The sequence below is a fragment of the Engystomops pustulosus genome, chromosome 7 (assembly GCF_040894005.1).
Source record: "Engystomops pustulosus chromosome 7, aEngPut4.maternal, whole genome shotgun sequence".
Lineage (NCBI taxonomy): Eukaryota > Metazoa > Chordata > Amphibia > Anura > Leptodactylidae > Engystomops > Engystomops pustulosus.
The window spans coordinates 166,232,427-166,256,494 of NC_092417.1; the positions used below are offsets into that span (position 1 = coordinate 166,232,427).

Consider the following 24,068-nt stretch of genomic DNA (forward strand, 5'->3'; position numbering starts at 1 on the left):
TATACTAGGCCAGGCGTGGGTGGATTAATACTGGAGATAACTTCCTACATCCGGTACTAGAATCAGCTTCTTGGGGGATGGAGGATGAGTCCCTTCTGCCTCGTTTCAGTCTGTGGTTTCAGGACCTATGGAGGCCCTGTACAAGGATTTCACAGGTGAAGGTCTTTGCCAGTATAAAATTTGGTTGTGGGCCCCCTAGGAAAACTTGGGCCCCGGGCCACCGCCCAAACTGCCTGTATTATAATCCACTACTGAGGCCAGGTATAGGATGTTACAGGAAATACTATGTAAGTGTTCTGTATACCGCTATCCTACAACATACACATGAAGGCCAGTCGCTTCTGCTGTGCACTGTATGTATATATTATCTGACCCCTGTATTATTAGTGTGGTGTACTATTGCAGTGTATTGATTTTGCATTATATGGTGGTGGTATAGTATTGTATTGCATGAGGCTAGCCATGTATTTGTGTAATACAGTAAGACTTAGAGCTGTATAATGAATGCTGGGGGTCATGTAGCAGTATACACACTACCCCAGGTCTGCGGGGAGAGTAGTCGCTGGAGCGATGCTTGATCTCATTAGGTGAATGTGATCTGTCAGCGGCAGGAAGGATGATTAGGAATTACTGGAGTCGCTGCTCACTGACTTTTCCATGTCTACAAACATCTGCAGCCGACTGCTTAACCCCTCGCTGCTCAGCCCCGCCGACCCTGGTGTAAACACTCTACCGTCCATACATTATGTATCATCCGTGTTCCTGCGATCACTTCGGCCCCTACTTTCCAATTCCGACCCATTTCAATGACTCACACCGGAGACGTACTGCTGATGCTATTGTTTTTTTTTTTATTATTATCATTTTTTTTTCTTTGCTTGACTGAAGCGGCAAGAGAGAGAGCGGAGATGAGAAGAAGCAGCGTATAAATCTGTATCCGTGCGTACAAAGCTTGCGTTAACTAACACACTTTCTTCCGGAGATCCCGGGGGTGTTCTGTACAAGGACAGAGGCCGGGGAGAGGGGTCTGGGATGGGCAGAGCAGGGCAAATGATTCTGTAAAAAACAAATGTCTTCGGATTATTATGGACTTGCTTTGCATAAAGTCTGGAGAATTGGGTTCCTTGTAGTGCGAGATGGAAGATTGGAGATTCACATACTCCTTGGGTGCACAAAAATCGCCGCAGTCAAGTCTCTCCCTCGGGCACAAGTTGTATCCGCTCCATGTTGATGGCACAATGCTGCAGACCATCATATATTGGGGAAAGGGGGTGGGGGGTGAGATTTTGGGCTGGGACCGCCATAGTGCTCTAGTCTCTGATTCCAGAAATCCCAGCGTCTCCTGCTCCACCCGCGTGTAGTGCTCAGCTTTCCATCCCTCTCCCTTTGGCCCCAACCCTACAAGAACTCAGAACCTCTGCCCCTGTGAAAGAGAGAAAAGGTCACAATCAGTCGTGAACTGATGACATTGGACATGTTGTCACACGTATATACATGATACAGCCGGAGGGTACAGGGCGATGCTGATACATTTGGTATTTCTGAATTCTATTGCTGAAATCGGAGATGGTAGATGCAAGATTGCACGGGGCTACAATATCAAGGATGTGGCCCATAATAGGGGCATATTATGGGAACCCATTGTGCGACACTTCAGGATTACTAAGGTTTATACAACGCTGTCTGACCTGGATTGGAAAATTTGTGTCAAATAACGTCTCAACATCTGATGTAGTAACGTCGTACACAGTATGTGCTGTCCAACTGGATAATGTCCCTCCCATCGCTCTTTCATTGGCGAAAAAATTAGCTAGAACCTGTCACCAGATTTTACGGCAGCTCCCTCAGATGGGGGATGAAATTTCCTTTATATGTGAAATCTCACCTGTTTACCTATTAAAAATAAATCTCAACCAAGGTCATCTGACAATGAGCAGAGAAGAGTCTTATTTTACCCGAGATGTGTCAAATTTAGAGGGTACAGGGGGAGCGTCACTTTAGACAGCCCTTTTTTGCTTGTATAGTATCTAGAAACATGGTTCTGGTGCCATATTAAAGATACAAATCTCAGCTTTCATCTGCAGATCACATTTCCAACTATATCTTTGTATCTCCACCTCTTTAGAATACAAACCACAAGCCTTTTGTGACATGAAAAATGAGATTCAGGAGTACTGCAGGTAACTTAGGATCCGGAGGAGTACTGCAGGTAACTTAGGATCCGGAGGAGTACTGCAGGTAACTTAGGATCCGGAGGAGTACTGCAGGTAACTTAGGATCCGGAGGAGTACTGCAGGTAACTTAGGATCCGGAGGAGTACTGCAGGTAACTTAGGATCCGGAGGAGTACTGCAGGTAACTTAGGATCCGGAGGAGTACTGCAGGTAACTTAGGATCCGGAGGAGTACTGCAGGTAACTTAGGATCCGGAGGAGTACTGCAGGTAACTTAGGATCCGGAGGAGTACTGCAGGTAACTTAGGATCCGGAGGAGTACTGCAGGTAACTTAGGATCCGGAGGAGTACTGCAGGTAACTTAGGATCCGGAGGAGTACTGCAGGTAACTTAGGATCCGGAGGAGTACTGCAGGTAACTTAGGATCCGGGGGAGTACTGCAGGTCACTTTAGATCCGGAGGAGTACTGCAGGTAACTTAGGATCCGGGGGAGTACTGCAGGTCACTTTAGATCCGGAGGAGTACTGCAGGTAACTTAGGATCCGGAGGAGTACTGCAGGTAACTTAGGATCCGGGGGAGTACTGCAGGTCACTTTAGATCCGGAGGAGTACTGCAGGTCACTCGGGATCTGTAGGAGTACTGCAGGCTACTCGGGATCCAGAAGAGTACAGCAGGTTACTCGGGATCCGGAGGAGTACATCAGGTTACTCGGGATCCGGAGAAGAACTGCAGGTTACTCGGGATCCGGAGGAGTACTGCAGGTTACTCGGGATCCGGAGAAGAACTGCAGGTTACTCGGGATCCGGAGGAGTACTGCAGGTTACTCGGGATCCGGAGGAGTACTGCAGCTTACTCGGGATCCGGAGGAGTACTGCAGCTTACTCGGGATCCGGAGGAGTACTGCAACATGGAGCCTAGGGGACAACTTCCCCAATTTATTAATTTTTTGCAAACTTGTATCAGCAATCAGAGACACCTACAGACGTCCATAGACATTTATATTGGGATGACTAAATTGAGTTTGCAGTAGGGAATTCTTCCATTCATCAGTAAGTAGCACACAGGGGTCTTATAGCTGCAGGAAATGTCTTAGTTGCAAATAAAGGGGGGGAGCTGGTTCTCCTTTATGAGAGACACCACTATATGGGGCGTATACAGATGGCACTTACATACATGTAGCAATGGCTGAAGAATAAGTCTTCATACAATGTTGCATCCCCTCCGTGAGAGATGACAATTTTCTTCTTCAGTGTAAATGTACAGTACATCAACATTATGCTTCTTCCTTTCATCAGCTTTTACGGCCCTGGTCCAAGGATGTCTCCATAGTGATTCCAGACCCGGTTATCATGGCTAAAAGCCGCCCTTCCACCTTGTGTCATGTGTACCAGGGCCAGCGGCTCTGAGTTACAGCCGTCCTCCTCCCAGCTATTATGCGGGCGCTGCCACTGTAATGCTACATCAGGGGGCCAACTACCTTGGAACATTGCTGTACTGGCTGGTTCTGGTATGGTACCAGGCGTCTGGTGGAAGTCCCTCTTTTATATTACAACTCACATGTTTACCTATAAAAAAAAAATAACCTCCAAAGTCATGTGCAAATGAGATGAGATGAGCCACTTTTTTCCAGAGGTGAGTCACTTGGCTGGAGGGCGTTGCTTCAAATACCTGTATCTTGGGCTCTATATTACCTAGAACCACACTTTTAGTATCATATTAAAGGCAAAAATCTTTCCTTGCAAATGTTGGAGGATTACAGTTCTATGTGCTACGGAATCAGAGATACAGGCACTTAAAGATATAGTTCAGAATGAGCGCTGACGATAAAGATCCAATTCCTACTCTGTAACTGCCTGTATCTGCAGTTAGTGCCTTATGGAAAGTGAGATTATTATCTTTAATATGACAACAGAAGCAGAAGTTTGTAGGTGCTAAAGAACTGAAGACTGAAGTAACACTCATTTTCTAAAAGGGACTCATCCCAGGCAAAAAGTGACTCTTCTTTTCTTATTTGCATATGACTTTGGAGGAGATTTTTTTTTTATAGGTAAACAGGTGAGATTTTGCATAACAGATAGGTAGCAGATTAAATATCCTTTCTAGAATTCTGAGGGGGCTGCTAGTTTAACGGGGGGAAATCTGGTGACAGGTTCCCTTTAAAATCACACAACTTACAAACCCAACCCATTGGGGCAGATTTCCTTACCCGGTCCTGTCGCGATCCTGCGGTGCTTTGTCCGACGAGGATTCGGGTCTGCCAAGATTCTCTAAGGTTGTGCGACCAATTTCCTGCATGTCCGCCGGAGTTCACCTTCTTCTTTCCGGTGCATGTGAGTGCTTGATTTTGCGACACAATTCCGTTTTTAAATTCCGCGGTTTGTTTCAATCTGTCGGGTTGTCCGACAGTCCGCCCCCGCATTTCTGTTGGATGCAAGCCGGCGCCGATGCACCACGATCCGATCGCATGCGCCAAAAACCCGGTGCAATTCGGCGCAAAATGGAAATATTCTGGAAACCTGATGGAATCGCGGCCCGCGGACCCTTAGTAAATGAGCCCCAATCTGTCAGTTTTGCCGAGTAGGGTACAGTCTGGCAAATGTGACCCAAGATCAGACCAAGTTTCACTGGACCACCCAACAGAGCAAGATTTGTCCACCCCTTGGATCACACTAAGGACCTCGGTGACTACCCACCCCTCTTCCTGCTGTGTGAATCGTCCATGTGTCTGGTTCTTCCGGTCTGTTTGTCCAAGGTATTTGTCCCTTTCGTGAGCCGCGTTTTCGAGATGGTTGCTGAGAGATGATGCGTCAGTGGTCCATTTTCTGTGGTTTCCCAAACCTGTGGTGGGATCCTCTGCTGAAATTCCAGCTCCTTCATCGTAGGACAAGAGGCTTCGGGAGCGGACTAGAAAAAAAACAATAGGTGCTATAGGATGATACTAATGTTGCTGAAATATTAAGGTATATTCACAGGATAAGTGTTCAGTTTGCCAAGTACTGGGACCAGTCACTAGAATAGGAGTCCATTATAATTTTACTTATTTAGAGTGGTGGTCAAGCATATGGACAACCCCCCCATTTACAGGGACTATGTCCCCAAATTTGACCTCATTAGACTTCCACTCCGCTCAGGTAGCGGATGAAAAGTCCATTCTAGAATTCCCTCTTTTGAAAGTGAAATCTCATCCGTTTACCTAAAAAAAAATCTCCCCTAAAGTCATGTGAAAATGAGCAGAGAAGAGTCATATTTTTCCTGAGATGAGTCACATTTAGAGGTTTCAGGGAAGAGTAATTTTGGCCAACCTTATCTTTGGTTCTATAGTATCTAGAAACATGAAAAGCTTGTGGAGTCAGATACAGGTAGTTAAAAAAACAGGATCTTCATCCAGTTCTGTAACTCACAGAACCACACGCCTGATTTTCTCTTTTTTTCTTCTTCTCTGCTTTTCTAGATACCATAGAACTAAAGATAGGGGGCGTCTGAATTGACCCTCTCCCAGCAGCCTCTAAACTTAACTCAATTCAGGAAAAATGTGACTCTTCTCAGATCATTTGCATATAACTTTGGAGGTTTTTTTTTTTTTAATAGGTAAACAGAGGGAATACTAGAAAGGTCATTTCATCCCCTACCAGATAGGACTAGTAGTTTAATCTCTGTGATGCTACAGGAGGGTCCATAGACTCTGGTCCAGCCAAACAGGAGGCACAGGACACAGCAACAGCACACTGGGACCCCTACTGGTCAGTCACTTACCACCCACCCTGTGGTTCCTATTATAGTAACATCCCTTTAATTACCCTGCTGACGTCAAGCCTGTTTTTTTAACCACGACTTTGTGCGTCATTATTTACGGCGTTGACGGTTTTACATAAAAGTATTTTGTAGAAGCCAGAAAAGCTGATATTTTGGCTTTCATGTATCCAGTGTAGCGTTAGAAGTCTAGTCCATAAATTAGATGGGCCGTCCTATAGGCTACGTCAATGTCAAGACTGACGCCCCGAGTCCTACCGACGTTTATACGGTTTTAGGTGTAGATCAAACGTGCCCCCTGTTACAGATCACACACACATGTGGACGACATCTGAAGAAAAGAGCCAGATCTGTAAGATCTGAGGATTTCCCAACTATTTTCGGTCCGTATTCATGTGTATTCTGCTACCTCTACCTCCCCTGCGCTGTGACAGCCCCTCAATCACTCTGTATTAGGCTCTGTATACGCTGCTAGGAGCCTGCTGTCACGCACATATACCCCAGACCCTCCAGAGGGAGAGGGAGACAAGCTTCTGACAGCCTCCAGTTTGTGTTTTATGTTACTTTAATATCTCCGCTTGCTGTCATTCATCAGGAACGTTTATATGTCATGGCTAGCAAGTGTGAACTGGGCCTTATTAACTGAAAGGGAAATATCCCTTTAAGTGTCATCGCTGAATCTCTGCTCTGATGGGGGTAATACCTGGTTTCATCGGGGATTATCAGAGACTTAATAATTGGAAGGTAGTCATTTTTTTGCTATGCTTTTCAACTTGCGGACTCAGATATGGTTATTTTATAGGTTTGATGCAAAAGTAGGAATTATTTTAGAATAAAGGAGACCCCAAAAGCTTCAAAAGGACCAGTCAGTATTTGTGTATGTATGTGTATATATATATATATAGTATATATAATACATATATTAGTATGTATTTCCCCACAATATAACGATTCTGAAGAATCTATTCTCATAGTCCTATGTTGCTCCGTTCCTCTGTTATCCCTCCTAAAAACGTGTGCGTAAATTGACAAGTAGGTGTTACCATGCAGAACCTGACGGTATTGACCGTTCTAAACTACATAGAGGCACAACTCTAACTGGTTACACCTAATCAACCATCTATTCAGAGGAATAACAGAGGAACGGTACAACAAAGAGTTATAGCAATAGAGTGCTCAGAAACTGGGGGATACATGTATGACAAATGGGGATAGACATGCAACAGCGAATAGATGCCTGGTGTTAGTACATATAGTAAGGTTTTTTGATGCAGTTTTTGAAGCCAAAACCAGAAGCAGATCATATAGCACCAGATTAAAAAAAGGAGAAGGTTATAGGAAGAGTGGGGCTGCCCCATAGAGGGACCTTGATTATAAAGCAAATCCCATGTCTATGGGCAGCTTAGAAACAAACCCGTGACCCCACTAAACTAGCAGCCCCCTCAAGTAGGGTATGACATGTCCTTTCTAGATTTCCCCCTTCTATGTGAAATCCTCTCAAAGTCCGGCAAATATGACCCTTCTTACTTCAGTTTCACATCAGATGAGTCAACTTTAGTTGGTTACAGGGGTAGTGTCACTCCAGACGCCTCTAGTTTCTGTTCTGCAGCACCTAGAAGTATGCATTTAGTGTCATATTAAAGATAAGGACCTCACCTTTCTGATGAGGTTTATCACTTTAGGATCTACAGAACCAGAGATAAAGGCAGCTAAAGACATAGGGGCTCATTAACTAAGGGTCCTTCGGACGCATTTTCGTCAGGTTTACCGCCGGTTTCAATTTTGCGCCGGGATTTTGGCGTACGCGTTCAGATTTTGGCGCATCGGTGCCGACTTGCATGCGACAGAAATCCGGGGGCGGGCCGTCGGACTACCCGACGGATTCGGATGAACTGCAGCATTTAAAAAAGGATTTTTGTCGCAAGATCAAGCACTCACATGCACCGGGAAGAAGAAGGTGAACTCCGGCGGACCTCAGCGCAGCAGCGACACATGCAGGAACTCGGGCGCACAATCTTAGTGAATTGTGCCGGACCCGAAACCTCGTCGGATAACGCGCCGTGGGGTAAGTAAATCTGCCCCATAGTTGGAAATCCAAGCTGCGGGTCTAGTTCCCGTCTATTTATTAACTGTCTTTATTTCTAGGTTTGTAGCTCACAGAGCCATAAGGGATCTGACAGATGAGATTCCAATATTTTATATAAAACAAAAAGCATGTGACTAGGTGCTATAGAACCAAAGATACAGATTTCTGAATTGATTCTACCACTAAACTTGACTCATCTCATGTTAAAATGAAGTGAGAAGAGTCATATTTGCTTGACTTTGGCAGGGATTTTTTTTATAGGTGAATGTTTGAGATTTCATGTAAAAGAGAGAATTTAAACAGGATATTTCATACCCTCCCTGAGGGGGCTAGGAGTTTAGTAGGGTAGACAGGTTCCCTTTAAAGGGTTTGACAGCAACATTGTATCACCTCTACATAGGATTGGTTACATGTCTCTGATCATAATTGAGAGACATGGAGATGTGGTTATACATGCAAGTGATAGCCGAAGGGAGTTAAAGGACTGTGCAGCCGCATATGAGACCCCCATTCTACTGCTTAGTACAGGGTCTCGCCAACAATCGTATAGGGATTTCCTACCCTGTGTATAGGTGATAAGTTGCTATGATGCGACGGCCCCTTGAAGAAGAAAAGAAGTAAAAGACCATTGTTTCTGTTGCCTTACTCTGGCTGAGGGTGTACATGTCAGGTGCCAAAAGAGGGGCTGATTTCACTGTCTGAGACCCCGAAGAGAACGCCCCGAAGGATGGAATCATGGAACCAAAGGCAAGAATAAAACACAGTACGACAACCTGCAGGGAGGAGAAAGATGTCAGAGAGGCGGCGTGCACACAGGAGACTTCTAGTGGGTTAGTATGAAGAAGACATGACTAGATAATGTCTAGACAAGTTAGATTATCCCCAAGAAGGAAGGCATAGGGAAAGCGTCATACAAGCCCACCCACCATACACATGCATCAAGTAACCGAGCCCACCATACACATGCATCAAAGCACCCACGCCCAGCAAGATGCTCACAACCCCTTTAAGGCTCACATGTTTATATGACTGTGTATGAGCCTAAGCTTAGAGATGAAGCTTCAGCAAAAGCCACAGAGAGGTCCAGTCAGTGTAAATGACAGGTAGCAGAGGTAGGTTGTTTACACTCAAATCCTATACAAAACCCTCCTATAGATGGTTCACATTACTACAAGATGAAATATACTGTATCAAGGGACATAAATGTCATACGCAAAAATGATTCAGTACCGTAGTCAGCGCTGTATATGGAAAATAGTCATTAATGCTACACAGACTCTAGAATCTAGAACCTTTAGGAACAGTGAAGACTCAGTGGTCTAGCCGCTATAGGGAACATACAGTCAGTAGTGCAGCCACTATAGGGAACATACAGTCAGTAGTGCAGCCACTATAGGGAACATACAGTCAGTAGTGCAGCCACTATAGGGAACATACAGTCAGTAGTGCAGCCACTATAGGGAACATACAGTCAGTAGTGCAGCCTCTCTGAAGAACATACAGTCAGTAGTGCAGCCACTATGGAGAACATACAGTCAGTAGTGCAGCCTCTCTGGAGAACATACAGTCAGTAGTGCAGCCTCTCTGGAGAACATACAGTCAGTAGTGCAGCCACTATGGAGAACATACAGTCAGTATTGCAGCCACTATGGAGAACATACAGTCAGTAGTGCAGCCTCTCTGGAGAACATACAGTCAGTAGTGCAGCCACTATGGAGAACATACAGTCAGTAGTGCAGCCTCTCTGGAGAACATACAGTCAGTAGTGCAGCCACTATGGAGAACATACAGTCAGTATTGCAGCCTCTCTGGAGAACATACAGTCAGTAGTGCAGCCACTATGGAGAACATACAGTCAGTATTGCAGCCTCTCTGGAGAACATACAGTCAGTAGTGCAGCCTCTCTGGAGAACATACAGTCAGTAGTGCAGCCGCTATAGGGAACATACAGTCAGTAGTGCAGCCACTATAGGGAACATACAGTCAGTAGTGCAGCCACTATAGGGAACATACAGTCAGTAGTGCAGCCACTATGGAGAACATACAGTCAGTAGTGCAGCCTCTCTGAAGAACATACAGTCAGTAGTGCAGCCACTATGGAGAACATACAGTCAGTAGTGCAGCCTCTCTGGAGAACATACAGTCAGTAGTGCAGCCTCTCTGGAGAACATACAGTCAGTAGTGCAGCCACTATGGAGAACATACAGTCAGTATTGCAGCCACTATGGAGAACATACAGTCAGTAGTGCAGCCTCTCTGGAGAACATACAGTCAGTAGTGCAGCCACTATGGAGAACATACAGTCAGTAGTGCAGCCTCTCTGGAGAACATACAGTCAGTAGTGCAGCCACTATGGAGAACATACAGTCAGTATTGCAGCCTCTCTGGAGAACATACAGTCAGTAGTGCAGCCACTATGGAGAACATACAGTCAGTATTGCAGCCTCTCTGGAGAACATACAGTCAGTAGTGCAGCCTCTCTGGAGAACATACAGTCAGTAGTGCAGCCGCTATAGGGAACATACAGTCAGTAGTGCAGCCACTATAGGGAACATACAGTCAGTAGTGCAGCCACTATAGGGAACATACAGTCAGTAGTGCAGCCACTATGGAGAACATACAGTCAGTAGTGCAGCCTCTCTGGAGAACATACAGTCAGTAGTGCAGCCACTATGGAGAACATACAGTCAGTAGTGCAGCCACTATGGAGAACATACAGTCAGTAGTGCAGCCACTATGGAGAACATACAGTCAGTAATGCAGCCACTATGGAGAACTTACAGTCACTAGTGCAGCCTCTCTGGAGAACATACAGTAACTAGTGCAGCCTCTCTGGAGAACATACAGTCACTAGTGCAGCCACTATGGAGAACATACAGTCACTAGTGCAGCCACTATGGAGAACATACAGTCACTAGTGCAGCCACTATGGAGAACATACAGTCAGTAGTGCAGCCACTATGGAGAACATACAGTCAGTAGTGCAGCCACTATGGAGAACATACAGTCACTAGTGCAGCCTCTCTGGAGAACATACAGTAACTAGTGCAGCCACTATGGAGAACATACAGTCAGTAGTGCAGCCACTATGGAGAACATACAGTCAGTAGTGCAGCCTCTCTGGAGAACATACAGTCACTAGTGCAGCCTCTCTGGAGAACATACAGTCACTAGTGCAGCCACTATGGAGAACATACAGTCAGTAGTGCAGCCACTATGGAGAACATACAGTCAGTAGTGCAGCCTCTCTGGAGAACATACAGTCACTAGTGCAGCCTCTCTGGAGAACATACAGTCAGTAGTGCAGCCACTATGGAGAACATACAGTCAGTAGTGCAGCCACTATGGAGAACATACAGTCAGTAGTGCAGCCACTATGGAGAACATACAGTCAGTAGTGCAGCCACTATGGAGAACATACAGTCAGTAGTGCAGCCACTATGGAGAACATACAGTCAGTAGTGCAGCCTCTCTGGAGAACATACAGTCAGTAGTGCAGCCACTATGGAGAACATACAGTCACTAGTGCAGCCACTATGGAGAACATACAGTCACTAGTGCAGCCACTATGGAGAACATACAGTCAGTAGTGCAGCCACTATGGAGAACATACAGTCAGTAATGCAGCCACTATGGAGAACATACAGTCAGTAGTGCAGCCACTATGGAGAACATACAGTCAGTAGTGCAGCCACTATGGAGAACATACAGTCAGTAATGCAGCCACTATGGAGAACATACAGTCACTAGTGCAGCCACTATGGAGAACATACAGTCAGTAGTGCAGCCACTATGGAGAACATACAGTCAGTAGTGCAGCCACTATGGAGAACATACAGTCAGTAGTGCAGCCACTATGGAGAACATACAGTCAGTAGTGCAGCCACTATGGAGAACATACAGTCAGTAGTGCAGCCACTATGGAGAACATACAGTCACTAGTGCAGCCTCTCTGGAGAACATACAGTCACTAGTGCAGCCACTATGGAGAACATACAGTCACTAGTGCAGCCACTATGGAGAACATACAGTCAGTAGTGCAGCCACTATGGAGAACATACAGTCAGTAATGCAGCCACTATGGAGAACATACAGTCAGTAGTGCAGCCACTATGGAGAACATACAGTCAGTAGTGCAGCCACTATGGAGAACATACAGTCAGTAATGCAGCCACTATGGAGAACATACAGTCACTAGTGCAGCCACTATGGAGAACATACAGTCAGTAGTGCAGCCACTATGGAGAACATACAGTCAGTAGTGCAGCCACTATGGAGAACATACAGTCAGTAGTGCAGCCACTATGGAGAACATACAGTCAGTAGTGCAGCCACTATGGAGAACATACAGTCAGTAGTGCAGCCACTATGGAGAACATACAGTCAGTAGTACAGCCACTATGGAGAACATACAGTCAGTAGTACAGCCACTATGGAGAACATACAGTCAGTAGTACAGCCACTATGGAGAACATACAGTCAGTAGTTCAGCCTCTCTGGAGAACATACAGTCAGTAGTGCAGCCACTATGGAGAACATACAGTCAGTAGTGCAGCCACTATGGAGAACATACAGTCAGTAGTGCAGCCACTATGGAGAACATACAGTCAGTAGTACAGCCACTATGGAGAACATACAGTCAGTAGTACAGCCACTATGGAGAACATACAGTCAGTAGTACAGCCACTATGGAGAACATACAGTCAGTAGTTCAGCCTCTCTGGAGAACATACAGTCAGTAGTGCAGCCCCTTTGGAGAACATACAGTCAGACACCGGATCTCTTACTAAGGTGGTCAGACACTTTTAACAGCTGTCCGCTGATCTCCTGACCTCCTACCCAGCACTTTACACATGTTTTTTCAGTCTGATAAATTTTGCATGTGTTTGCAATGAGAATAGTGAAGTAAGATGCCCCTGGACACTTCTGGGTTCATGGGTGGAGTAAGACCACCATGTTTCCTGGGCTGTATGAATATTATAGCCTGTACAAGTCTGCAATCACTACATCTGGTACTAGAATCAGCTTCTTGGGGAATGGAGGATGTGTCCTTTCTACCTGCTTTCAATCTGCAGTTTCAGGACCTTTGGAAACTTTAGACTTTGCAGAAAGTCATAAAAACGCCTTAAAAAATTCTATCTCTCATTATTCTGGCATTTGTCAAATTTAAATAATTTTGGTAATCCTAATTGACCTAAAAAGGGTAAGGTTTATTCCGATTTCATGTCAGATAGTGAGAAAATCATCATATGTGTCTTTATATATATTGTATGGGATCTTCTGCTTTCAGTTGTATCTGTAATGTACACATAGGAGTAGTCGCACTGCAGAAGTCACACACCGGGAGGTCTCCAAAGTGCAAAGGTGATAAAGGTCAGCCACCACATTGTTCCACCATCACAGAGGTCATGTTATCATAGGACCTACCATAAGACAAGTTCCGGTTTGGGTTGCTGCGAGTTTGCAGGGTCTTGGCACTTTTCCTGTTACTAAAGCCTGGAGCTTCTGTAACTGCTGCAGCAGAGACCTGGGGGACAGAATACAATGTCAGTCACATTCTAGATTGTGTCACGTAACTATATGGAAGATGGAACTATATGCTGTCACTCCAGAAGTTGGTGTTTGGTTCTGCTGGTATCTGTTCCCAGCTTTATCTCTAATTTTTTGGGTGATTTTTGGTCATTTGTTTCCGCCTGCCCTGACCTATGACTTGTATCTGGACTCTTGATGTCCACCTGCCCTGACCTCAGCTTGTCTATGGCTCTTTTCTCTTTTTAATCCCCCAGTGCTTCCTATCAGTATTTGTAACCAGATTTTGTGTTGGATTACGTGACCCGTGGTTTTGGGTATCGCTGATCGGAAGCTCCATAGTTTTTAAAATCTTACAGTGACACATTTTGTTACGCTAAGCCTAAGAGCACTTGATGCTTCAAATGCATCAGCTCATCTCTTTTGTATTATTTATTTGCACATATTAAAACAATTTTTTTCACAGGCAGGGCCGGCTCCAGGTTTCATTAGGCCCCTTGGTGACAGAGCCTCAGTGGGCCCCTTTGCAGTAAACTCACATGGCAGTATTAAAAATTCAGAAACTAAACCTGTTCCCTAAAATGTTCCCTAGTTTATCATTCCAAACAACCCCCTCATGGCTAAGCTATGAATTCATTAGATACAACCCCCTCACTACCATGGATTCCTTATGCACAGCCTTATGTGGGCTCCCCCAGCAGCTCTGGGCCCCCAACACTTGCCCAGGTATGCCCAGTGCTGGCGCCGACCCTGATCACAGAGCTGTGAGCCATTTTTCTTGTCTTTGTTGTCTCATCACAGTGAAACCCAGATCTCCAATATGAGAGTCAAATTATATATATCAACAAGGTCGCTAGGATGACTCCCTAGGGTCAGACCCAAGTCTCGTGGCATCATGGGTCCATAGCCTACTTTCTATATTTGCAACAATATAATGTAAACTTTCCCAGAAATAGAAACAAAGTTCCTAACAAGTCATTGCAATCTGTCAGCAGTAGATGGCGCTCTACTCTTACTTTTTCCAACTATCAACTTTACTTTCTTGCCCAGTTTTTAAAGTTTGTTCTCGCTTGGAGACAAAGCCCGGTTATACATCTTCCAGCATGACCCAATATACCCAGTAAACATTTGACTGCTATTTTTTTCCCTCTAAATTTTCCAAACTTCAGTCAAGTTTGTTCTGGTTAAAAATAAGACCTATTACAAAGCCAATGTGTTGTAAGGTCAATAAAATAATACAACGCAGGATCCTATCCCCACATGACAGTCCGGATTTAGTGGGTCATGCCGGATGGGATTTTAAGTTTACTATTGTCCGGGAGGTATTGGCGCCCCTGCACTGGGTCTGGGATTTGGCTCAAATTCCCCCTTTTGGTGTTGGTTTTGAGCAGAAGAGAAGGGATGACATAATTGCTGTTTATTATATTTCCAATGGCCTGGTTATGGCGTCATGCACGTGGTCATATTATAGCCGAATTATATGGACCCGTAATATGACAGTAATAAAATTGTATGAGGCGCTTCTCAGTATAAATCTGATTTCATTACATAACAAAATGGTTGTCATGTTCTATTCAGATTTATTTCATGGTACAATGATGACACTTTGTTCTGCCATATGCATGATGCCCAAAGCAAATCTGTCACTGCCCAGATGGGCATTTGCAAAAACGGAACCCATATACACCACCATGGATATGACTTTAGACAGAATGTGGCTCCTGTATATGTGTATTTGTATGTTTATATGGTGTGTATTTATTGTGTGTATGTGTATCTATGGTGTGTATATACTGTATTTATCTGTGTATATGATGTGTGTATGTGTATATATGGTCTGTATATGATGTGTGTATGTGTATATATGGTCTGTATATACTGTATTTATCTGTGTATATAGTGTATTTATGTGTGTATATGCTGTTTGTATGTATATATGGTGTGTGTATATGTATGTATATATCTGTTTATATGCTGTATATGTGTATACGGTGTGTATATGGTGTGTGTATCTGTGTATATACTGTATTTATGTGTGTATTTGTATGTATATATGGTGTGTATATGCTGTGTGTATGTGTATCTATGGTGTGTATATACTGTATTTATGTGTGTATATGCTGTGTGTATATGCTGTGTGTATATACTGTATTTATCTGTGTATAATCTGTACCTGTGTATATGCTGTGTGTATCTGTGTATATAGTGTATTTATGTGTGTATATGCTGTTTGTATGTATATATGGTGTGTGTATATGTATGTATATATGGTGTGTATATGCTGTATTTATCTGTTTATATGCTGTATATGTGTATACGGTGTGTATATGGTGTGTGTATCTGTGTATATACTGTATTTATATGTGTATTTGTATGTATATATGGTGTGTATATGTTGTGTGTATGTGTATCTATGGTGTGTATATACTGTATTTATGTGTGTATATGCTGTGTGTATATACTGTATCTGTGTATAATCTGTATCTGTGTATATGGTATGTAAATACTGTATTTATGTGTTTATATGCTCTATGTATGTATATATGGTGTGTGCATATGCTGTATTTATCTGTGTATATATACTTAATCTGTGTATATGGTGTGTATATGCTGTATGTATATAAAAATGTGTGTATATATTTGAGTGTATGAATGTGTATGATTGTAACTTACATGTATGAGTATATGAGTATGTACTTTTTTAAGGGGAAGATGGGCCCCATTTAGAAGTCTGCTACGGGGCCCTGCCATTCCTGGTTAAGCCCCTGACTCCAAAAATTTATGGGGCACATTATGGAATATCTATCTACAGGAACCACATCCATTTCAAGAATGAACTTCCCTGACCCTGTCATGTGCAGGGGCAGCGATGCATGAGCAGCTCTTCCGGGAAGTCTCTCTAGAATCAATAAATTCTCTAGCTGATTCCTCTAGTCTTCAAGAGTCTATAAGTCTATAAGACTTTTGGTGGACTCCTTGACCCATGTTACACATAGAGGATATCTGGTCCTGCTGGATTATCCTCCATAAGTTTATAACAGGTCATTTTGCTGCTGAATCCTGCATCAGCGCCACCACAGGGCAAAGTGAGAATTACACATCACCTTTCAAAATCAATTGGATGTTCGCGCAATGCCCTGGGTCGGGTCCTCCAGCGCTCCTGTTAACTCTTAATTACTGAGCTAAGCAGAAGATCCCCGATTTGGCTTCTCAATGAAACTTCTAATGCAACATCCAGTTGCAAAAAAAAAGGAAATGGCTTGACCTCAAAGAACGTTAGAATCTTGGTGCTTTACCAATAATTCTACTTTGGATAAGCTATTTCTAGGATACAAGGCAGGTTATTGGCTACCAGGGTATTCTGCGGTGATGTAGTTCAGGACATCACTAGACGTTCCACGTAGGAAGCTCCGGGATGCGTCTCACCTGTTGGCGTTCTCCAGAGTCTCCACTTTTTTCCACAGTTCACTATTCTGTGATGTGAATGAATCGACCCTAGGAGAGAGCAGAACAGCCGTAAGACACAATGGCCGCAGGTGAAGCGCTGCACAGTAACACTTGGATCACACAGGTGGATACATTCTCTAGGATACACGGGTGACATGCGAGGGTCTATATCGCTGTACAGTGACTGGAGCGAGGGATGTACACACATTTCATAACTCACTTCTTTTCTAGACACTCCACATATTCCTTTTTCTTTCTCCGACTCTCCTGGGCTGAGATCTACGGAAAAGAAAACACGCGGCTTAGAATAGACCAAAGCTAAGAAACGTCTGCAATGTCCGACATAATTGCAATCCCATAAGTTGTTACGGGACCCGTGGGAAGGATCCCAGGTCTAATTCATCCCATCTCTCCACCACATGGGGGGTGGGAACCTGCGGTCACAAGGTTAGCGACGGACCTACCCTTCCTCCCAATAAAGGACAATGAGGGGTTCAGCTTAACATTATCTGTAGGTATTACTCTCTTCTATGTATTCTAATGCACAGCTATGTGACGTGTTGATTTAATAATAATTCTTTATTTATATAGCGCACACAGATTACGCAGCGCTGCACAGACCTGCCAGATCAGTCCCTGTCCCCAATGGGGCTCACAATCTAATCAACCTACCTGTATGTTTTGGAGTGTGGGAGAAAACCGGAGGACCCGGAGGAAACCCACGCAAACACGGAGAAAATATACAAACTCTTTGCAGATATTACAGATATTGCAGATCTGATTGTGGCAATCTGTTTCTGAGACAATTCTGGTCTTTGGTCTGTTACATGACCACCTTCCGACTGGGATAATTTTCCCGTGATCCAATATGGCAGCTTTCAAGATGGAGGTCCAATTCCGTACATAGCCGGAATAGGACCTCCACCCCAGTTTGGTATCAGATCATGTCACTTTTTACTTATGTTTCAGAAATAAATGGGTGCCCTAGAACTCTTGACCTCTACATTGCTTTTCTGCATACTGGCTTGATGTTCTATGTATAGTGATCGATGATTCATGGACCCCCTAGGCTAGCATCAGGATTTCTAGGTAAGGTTGGCTGCATGGTAATGTGTGCAACCTGTGGAAATGGACCCGTATTCTGATCCTATGGACTGTACATACTGCACAGGAGGGGAGTCCTTATACCATATAGAAATACGATACAAGGAGTCCCTGTCTTCTGGATGAAATGCATCGCCACTACTATAAAAACTGTGGCGATTCTCCAGTTCAGCCGACAGACAGAGACTCCTTGCATTATATTTCCGAATCCCATGTGATCAAAATACAGATCCGTTTCCAAGATGCAAGGACTCCCATCCTGTGCAGTATGTACTGTCCACGGGATCAGAATCCGGATGCATTTCAACAATGCAAGGACTCCCACCCTGTGCAATATGGACAGTCCATGGGATCGGAATACAGATCAGTTTCCACAATGCAAGGACTCCCATCCTGTGCAATATGTACAATCCACGGGATCAGAATGTTGGGTCCATTTCCATGATGCAAGGACTCCCATCCTATGCAATATATACAGTCTATGGGATCAGACCAACATATGGGTCCAGTTCCACAGGCTGTGAATGCAGCCATTTAGGAGATTTCCAGAGGCCCCGTCCTCACCTTGTTCTTAATCTTCCTCCGCACTCTCTTCAAGGCTTTCTCTTCTGTTTTGGTGAGGGGGAGTTTGGTAGGAATCGGATATCCCTCAGCCACCAATGTGCGTCTTTCCTCTTCTGTCAGCATGAGAGGTCCTGATGTGCCCTGGAGTTTCTAAACAACATAAAAATCCAAAATATTTAATAAATTTAATATTTAAAATCTGACAAAAATACTTTCTACACACAAGGAACATCAAGAAAAGTGCGACCAATAAGACTTACATGTGGGGCGGTGAGAAGTGGCGATGAGGAGATGGCGTGAGATGACCGCGCTGCTGGACGGGCTGGACTGGGGGGTGGAAGGGAGCGAGGACTTTGAGATCCATCACTATCACTGCTATGACTACTGGGTGGGGTGAGAGGCATGACCCCTAACACATCTAGAGTAGGAAAGGGTATAACACATCTGTCATATTCACAAACATCTAACCCAATTTTAAGCCACTCCCTCTAAATATCCATGAAACAACTCAGAAATATCCATTTTTGGGGTTTATTTTCATGAATTCTGCCCCCTTTGGGATCCATTTTGGTGAAAAAGGAGTCACTTTACTGTTAATGTCCAACCATATCAAAACGAAACACAATAAATAATACAGTTATATGCGTTTATGAACACTTACCTTGTGTTACGTTTAGCAAGTGGTTTGGTATTCCCGGCTCTTCTTTTATTTGTGATATGGAATTTCGGGGAATGTTCTGTAAAATCCAAAAATTAAGTTTTTACATCGGCTTATTTGCACAAGGAGGGTTCAATTTACAGCTGTTGCAAAGCTACAACTCCCATGAACTCTCATCATGACTTCAGCATGGGGGTCACGACCATGAAGAACCTGGACTCTAGTCTTAGAGGAACTATAATGATGGTACTAGTAGAATCTTGCTACCGTATTCTTCGGACTATAAGGCGCACAAAAAACCCTTTAGATTTTCTGAGAAATCAAAGGTGCGCCTTATAGTCCAGTGCGCCTTATATATGAACCGAACTTAAAGATAACAGCTGCCTTGAGCTGTGCACAGGTCTGCCACCTGCTGGTCATTCATCCTTATAATCAGGTGCGCCTTATATATGAACCTAGACGGTTTAGCAGGCATTTATTGATGGTGCGCCTTATAATCCAGTGCGCCTTATAGTCCGGCAAATTCGGTAGTTATAATATATGTTATAGATCATCCTCTACTCATACATACCTCCTCACACTGTAGGATCCCCAGGCCGGGGTCTTGCTCTAGGGACACGCTCCGATGTATGGGTTCTACTTGTTGTATAAGATTCTGTTCCTGCTTTACCAGTAGAGAGCAGAGTTCATGCTCCAAGGCCCAGACCGCACTTCCCGGTTCTGTGTGTGAGAAATAGTAAGGATATAAACATCTAGTTTAGAAGGACCACCATAACAAGCCAGAATTGGGCTTGATCCTTGGGGCTTCCACCATTGAAGATCCTTCAGAAATTTAGGTCCAAGATCTCCCCATCCTCTATATATACCACTATATTTACAATGGTATAGACCACTTCTTATTGTATGTCCATGTTGTGTCTGAATAGGTTTGTAACTATTCTTTGGAATGTTCTAAAGTATGAACTATCATTCTCAAGTTTCCCAAACTTATACCTTGACTTGGTACTTCGAGGTGCATCATGTATTGACTAAAGTTGGCCATACAAGCTAAATTGTCAACTTTTCCTTGTAGGCATCATCCAAAATTTGACAAAATTTAGGCGCCCAAAAGAAGAGAAGAAAGTCTACAGTGACCGCTGTCATTGAGGTCAATGCTTCACTTTTTGGGGCACAAGGAGACCTACCGCTTGGGCTGTCTTCATCTTCTTCTTTGATGGTGAGGGCAGGACTTTGTGGAGCGGAGTCCTCACTCAGTGAGTAGCTGTGCTCAACCTGTATGGGTGCAGTAGGACTTTCAACCTCCATATCCAGTAAGGAATCTCGATCCAGGAGAGGAGGGTCGTCAAAGAAACTATTGAATAGGTCATTGGAGAATTCATCCAGAGCTTCTGAGAAATGCTGTTGGGGGAGAAATTGCGTAACGATTATAATGTGGCTTTTAATTGTAATTGTGAAGACAATGGGTCAGAATTTTCATGGGAACATATCCACAACATATGCTCATACAGTGGAATACGCCAAAGAGTATTCTCATAGGAACTGATATAATCAATAGCATATATGACCAAACTTTTATGGGAAGCAAATGAGCCTCATGTTAGGGGTCACCTATTAGGGTTATGGTAGCGGTCCACCTATAAGGTTCATAGTAGAGGTCCACCTATGAGGCTCATGTTAGGGTTCCACCTATGAGCCTCGTGTTAGGGGTCACTTATGAGGGCTATGGGAGCAGTCCACCTATGAGGCTCATGTTAGGGGTCCACCTATGAGGCTCATGTTAGGGGTCCACCTATGAGGCTCATGTTAGAGGTCCACCTATAAGGTTCATAGTAGAGGTCCACCTATGAGGCTCATGTTAGGTGTCCACCTATGAGGCTCATGTTAGAGGTCCATCTATGAGGCTCATGTTAGAGGTCCACCTATGAGGCTCATGTTAGGGGTCCACCTATGAGGCTCATGTCAGGTGTCCACCTATGAGGCTCATGTTAGAGGTCCACCTATGAGGCTCATGTTAGAGGTCCACCTATGAGGTTCATGTTAGGGGTCCACCTATGAGGCTCATGTTAGGGGTCCACCTAATGAGGCTCATGTTAGGGGTCCACCTAATGAGGCTCATGTTAGGGGTCCACCTTTGAGGCTCATGTTAGGGGTCCTCCTATGAGGCTCATGTTAGGGGTCCACCTATGAGGCTCATGTCAGGTGTCCACCTATGAGGCTCATGTTAGAGGTCCACCTATGAGGCTCATGTTAGGGGTCCACCTATGAGGCTCATGTTAGGGGTCCACCTATGAGGCTCATGTTAGGGGTCCACCTATGAGGCTCATGTTAGGGGTCCACCTATGAGGCTCATGTTAGGGGTCCACCTATGAGGCTCATGTTAGGGGTCCACCTATGAGGCTCATGTTAGGGGTCCACCTATGAGGCTCATGTTAGGGGTCCACCTATGAGGCTCATGTTAGGGGTCCACCTATGAGGCTCATGTTAGAGGTCCATCTATGAGGCTCATGTTAGAGGTCCACCTATGAGGCTCATGTTAGGGGTCCACCTATGAGGCTCATGTTAGAGGTCCATCTATGAGGCTCATGTTAGAGGTCCACCTATGAGGCTCATGTTAGGGGTCCACCTATGAGGCTCATGTTAGGGGTCCACCTATGAGGCTCATGTTAGAGGTTTACCAATGAGGCTCATGTTAGAGGTCCACCTATGAGGCTCATGTTAGAGGTCCATCTATGAGGCTCATGTTAGGGGTCCACCTATGAGGCTCATGTTAGAGGTTTACCAATGAGGCTCATGTTAGAGGTCCACCTATGAGGCTCATGTTAGAGGGCCATCTATGAGGCTCATGTTAGGGGTCCATCTATGAGGCTCATGTTAGGGGTCCATCTATGAGGCTCCGGGTAGGAATCCACCTATGAGGGGACCTCTCTTACACCAACACTGTTACATGAAAAAAAAATTATCTCTAATGTTCCTCTGTTCAAGCACAGAAGTAAAAGTCATCCTCACCTCATCCCCTGCATCTCTGTCCCCACCAATTCCCAGTATCCCGCTGCTCCGCACTTCCTGGAGTGGGATGTCCCCACTACAACCAATCACTATCTGTAATGGTGCCATGCTATAGTCAGCGATTGGCTGAAACAATAGCAAGTCCCTATATCGGGACATCATCAATGTACCATAATGCACAGAGCTGTGAGTAGATAGGAAGGGTCAGGAAGGTGGCAGCAGGGTAACCATGAGAGGCGTTTTAGATTTTTAGAGAACCTGCTGAGCAATATTACATATAATTTTATTTTGATGGAAAATTCCTTTAAATTCATATACATACAGAGTAGGATATTCATCAGTGATAACAAGTATACTTGAGTCTCCATACTATAAATACATGATAATATCAGAGCACAATGCCCACATGTGGCGGGCATCCATGCATCTCTCATCCAGATGTCTGCACACACCTGACGACCCATCTGGATCTGGGTAGGGTGGCTTCATATGGACAGGAAACCAGTAATCTTATACATACAGGAATGGTTAAATATAGACAAGCTCCAGGGAAAATGTAAAAAACACAAGTCCTCTGCCACCCTGCACATAACCGAGCAGTGACTAGAGACATGGGCGTCTGCAGACAATTTTCCAGAGGTGCAAAAGAGCCAAGTCCTATTTAATAAGTCTTCCAGGAAAAAACACATTTAGGACACAATAGGCGACAGTAGACATGCTACGAAATAGCACTGGTGCAATGAGAGAAAACCAGCTCCATAGTGATGATTTAGAGGCATCGGGACATCTGCAAACAATGGGAGGATGACAAATAGTAGATGGGGGGCTGTTGGTCTAGATGTGTCAAGTCTTATCACTGTGGTGCATCAATAGCAAACAAGAGCCTATTACGGTGACGAATACACCAGGGTCCTAGAAGATGAGATCCATGCTCTTGTACACTGCACATGGAGGGATCAAGGCGGATGGCACCAGCTCCCCCTATCCTTTATCCAAGCCCTGGCACCAGCTCCCCCTATCCCTTATCCAAGCCCTGGCACCAGCTCCTCCTATCCCTTATCCAAGCCCTGGCACCAGCTCCCCCTATCCCTTATCCGAGCCCTGGTACCAGCTCCCCCATTCCTTATCCAAGCCCTGGCACCAGCTCCCCCTATCCCTTATCTGAGCGTTACCACCAGCTCCCCCCATCCCTTATCCAAGCCCTGGTACCAGCTCCCCCATTCCTTATCCAAGCCCTGGCACCAGCTCCCCCTATCCCTTATCTGAGCGTTACCACCAGCTCCCCCCATCCCTTATCCAAGCCCTGGTACCAGCTCCCCCATTCCTTATCCAAGCCCTGGCACCAGCTCCCCCTATCCCTTATCTGAGCGTTACCACCAGCTCCCCCCATCCCTTATCCAAGCCCTGGTACCAGCTCCCCCATTCCTTATCCAAGCCCTGGCACCAGCTCCCCCTATCCCTTATCCAAGCCCTGACATCATCTCCCCCTATCCTTTATCCAAGCCCTGGCACCAGCTCCCCCTATCCCTTATCCAAGCCCTGGCACCAGCTCACCCTATCCCTTATCTAAGCCCTGACATCAGCTCCCCCTATCCCTTATCCAAACCCTGGTACCAGCTCCCCCATTCCTTATCCAAGCCCTGGCACCAGCTCCCCCTATCCCTTATCCAAGCCCTGACATCATCTCCCCCTATCCTTTATCCAAGCCCTGGCACCAGCTCCCCCCATCCCTTATCCAAGCCCTGGCACCA

The 24,068-nt window shown here is 44.9% G+C and overlaps 1 protein-coding gene across 2 annotated transcripts in view; it reads right to left on the reverse strand.

Annotated features, from left to right (window-relative positions):
* Positions 1-845: 845 nt before the first annotated feature.
* CREB3L1 (cAMP responsive element binding protein 3 like 1) overlaps positions 846-24,068 on the reverse strand; it is a 51,767-nt gene continuing 28,544 nt past the window's right edge. The window contains exons 2-12 of one of the 2 annotated variants that reach the window (XM_072118811.1): positions 20,496-20,709; positions 19,883-20,031; positions 19,315-19,390; positions 18,914-19,071; positions 18,654-18,803; positions 17,206-17,264; positions 16,965-17,033; positions 13,437-13,536; positions 8,656-8,782; positions 4,867-5,077; positions 846-1,423 (exon numbers count right to left, since the gene is read on the reverse strand). In XM_072118811.1, coding sequence (XP_071974912.1) covers positions 1,399-1,423; positions 4,867-5,077; positions 8,656-8,782; positions 13,437-13,536; positions 16,965-17,033; positions 17,206-17,264; positions 18,654-18,803; positions 18,914-19,071; positions 19,315-19,390; positions 19,883-20,031; positions 20,496-20,709 — 1,338 coding nt within the window. In that variant the 3' untranslated portion in view covers positions 846-1,398. The remainder of the gene's footprint in view (positions 1,424-4,866; positions 5,078-8,655; positions 8,783-13,436; positions 13,537-16,964; positions 17,034-17,205; positions 17,265-18,653; positions 18,804-18,913; positions 19,072-19,314; positions 19,391-19,882; positions 20,032-20,495; positions 20,710-24,068) is intronic. The other variant, XM_072118812.1, reaches the window with a different exon arrangement.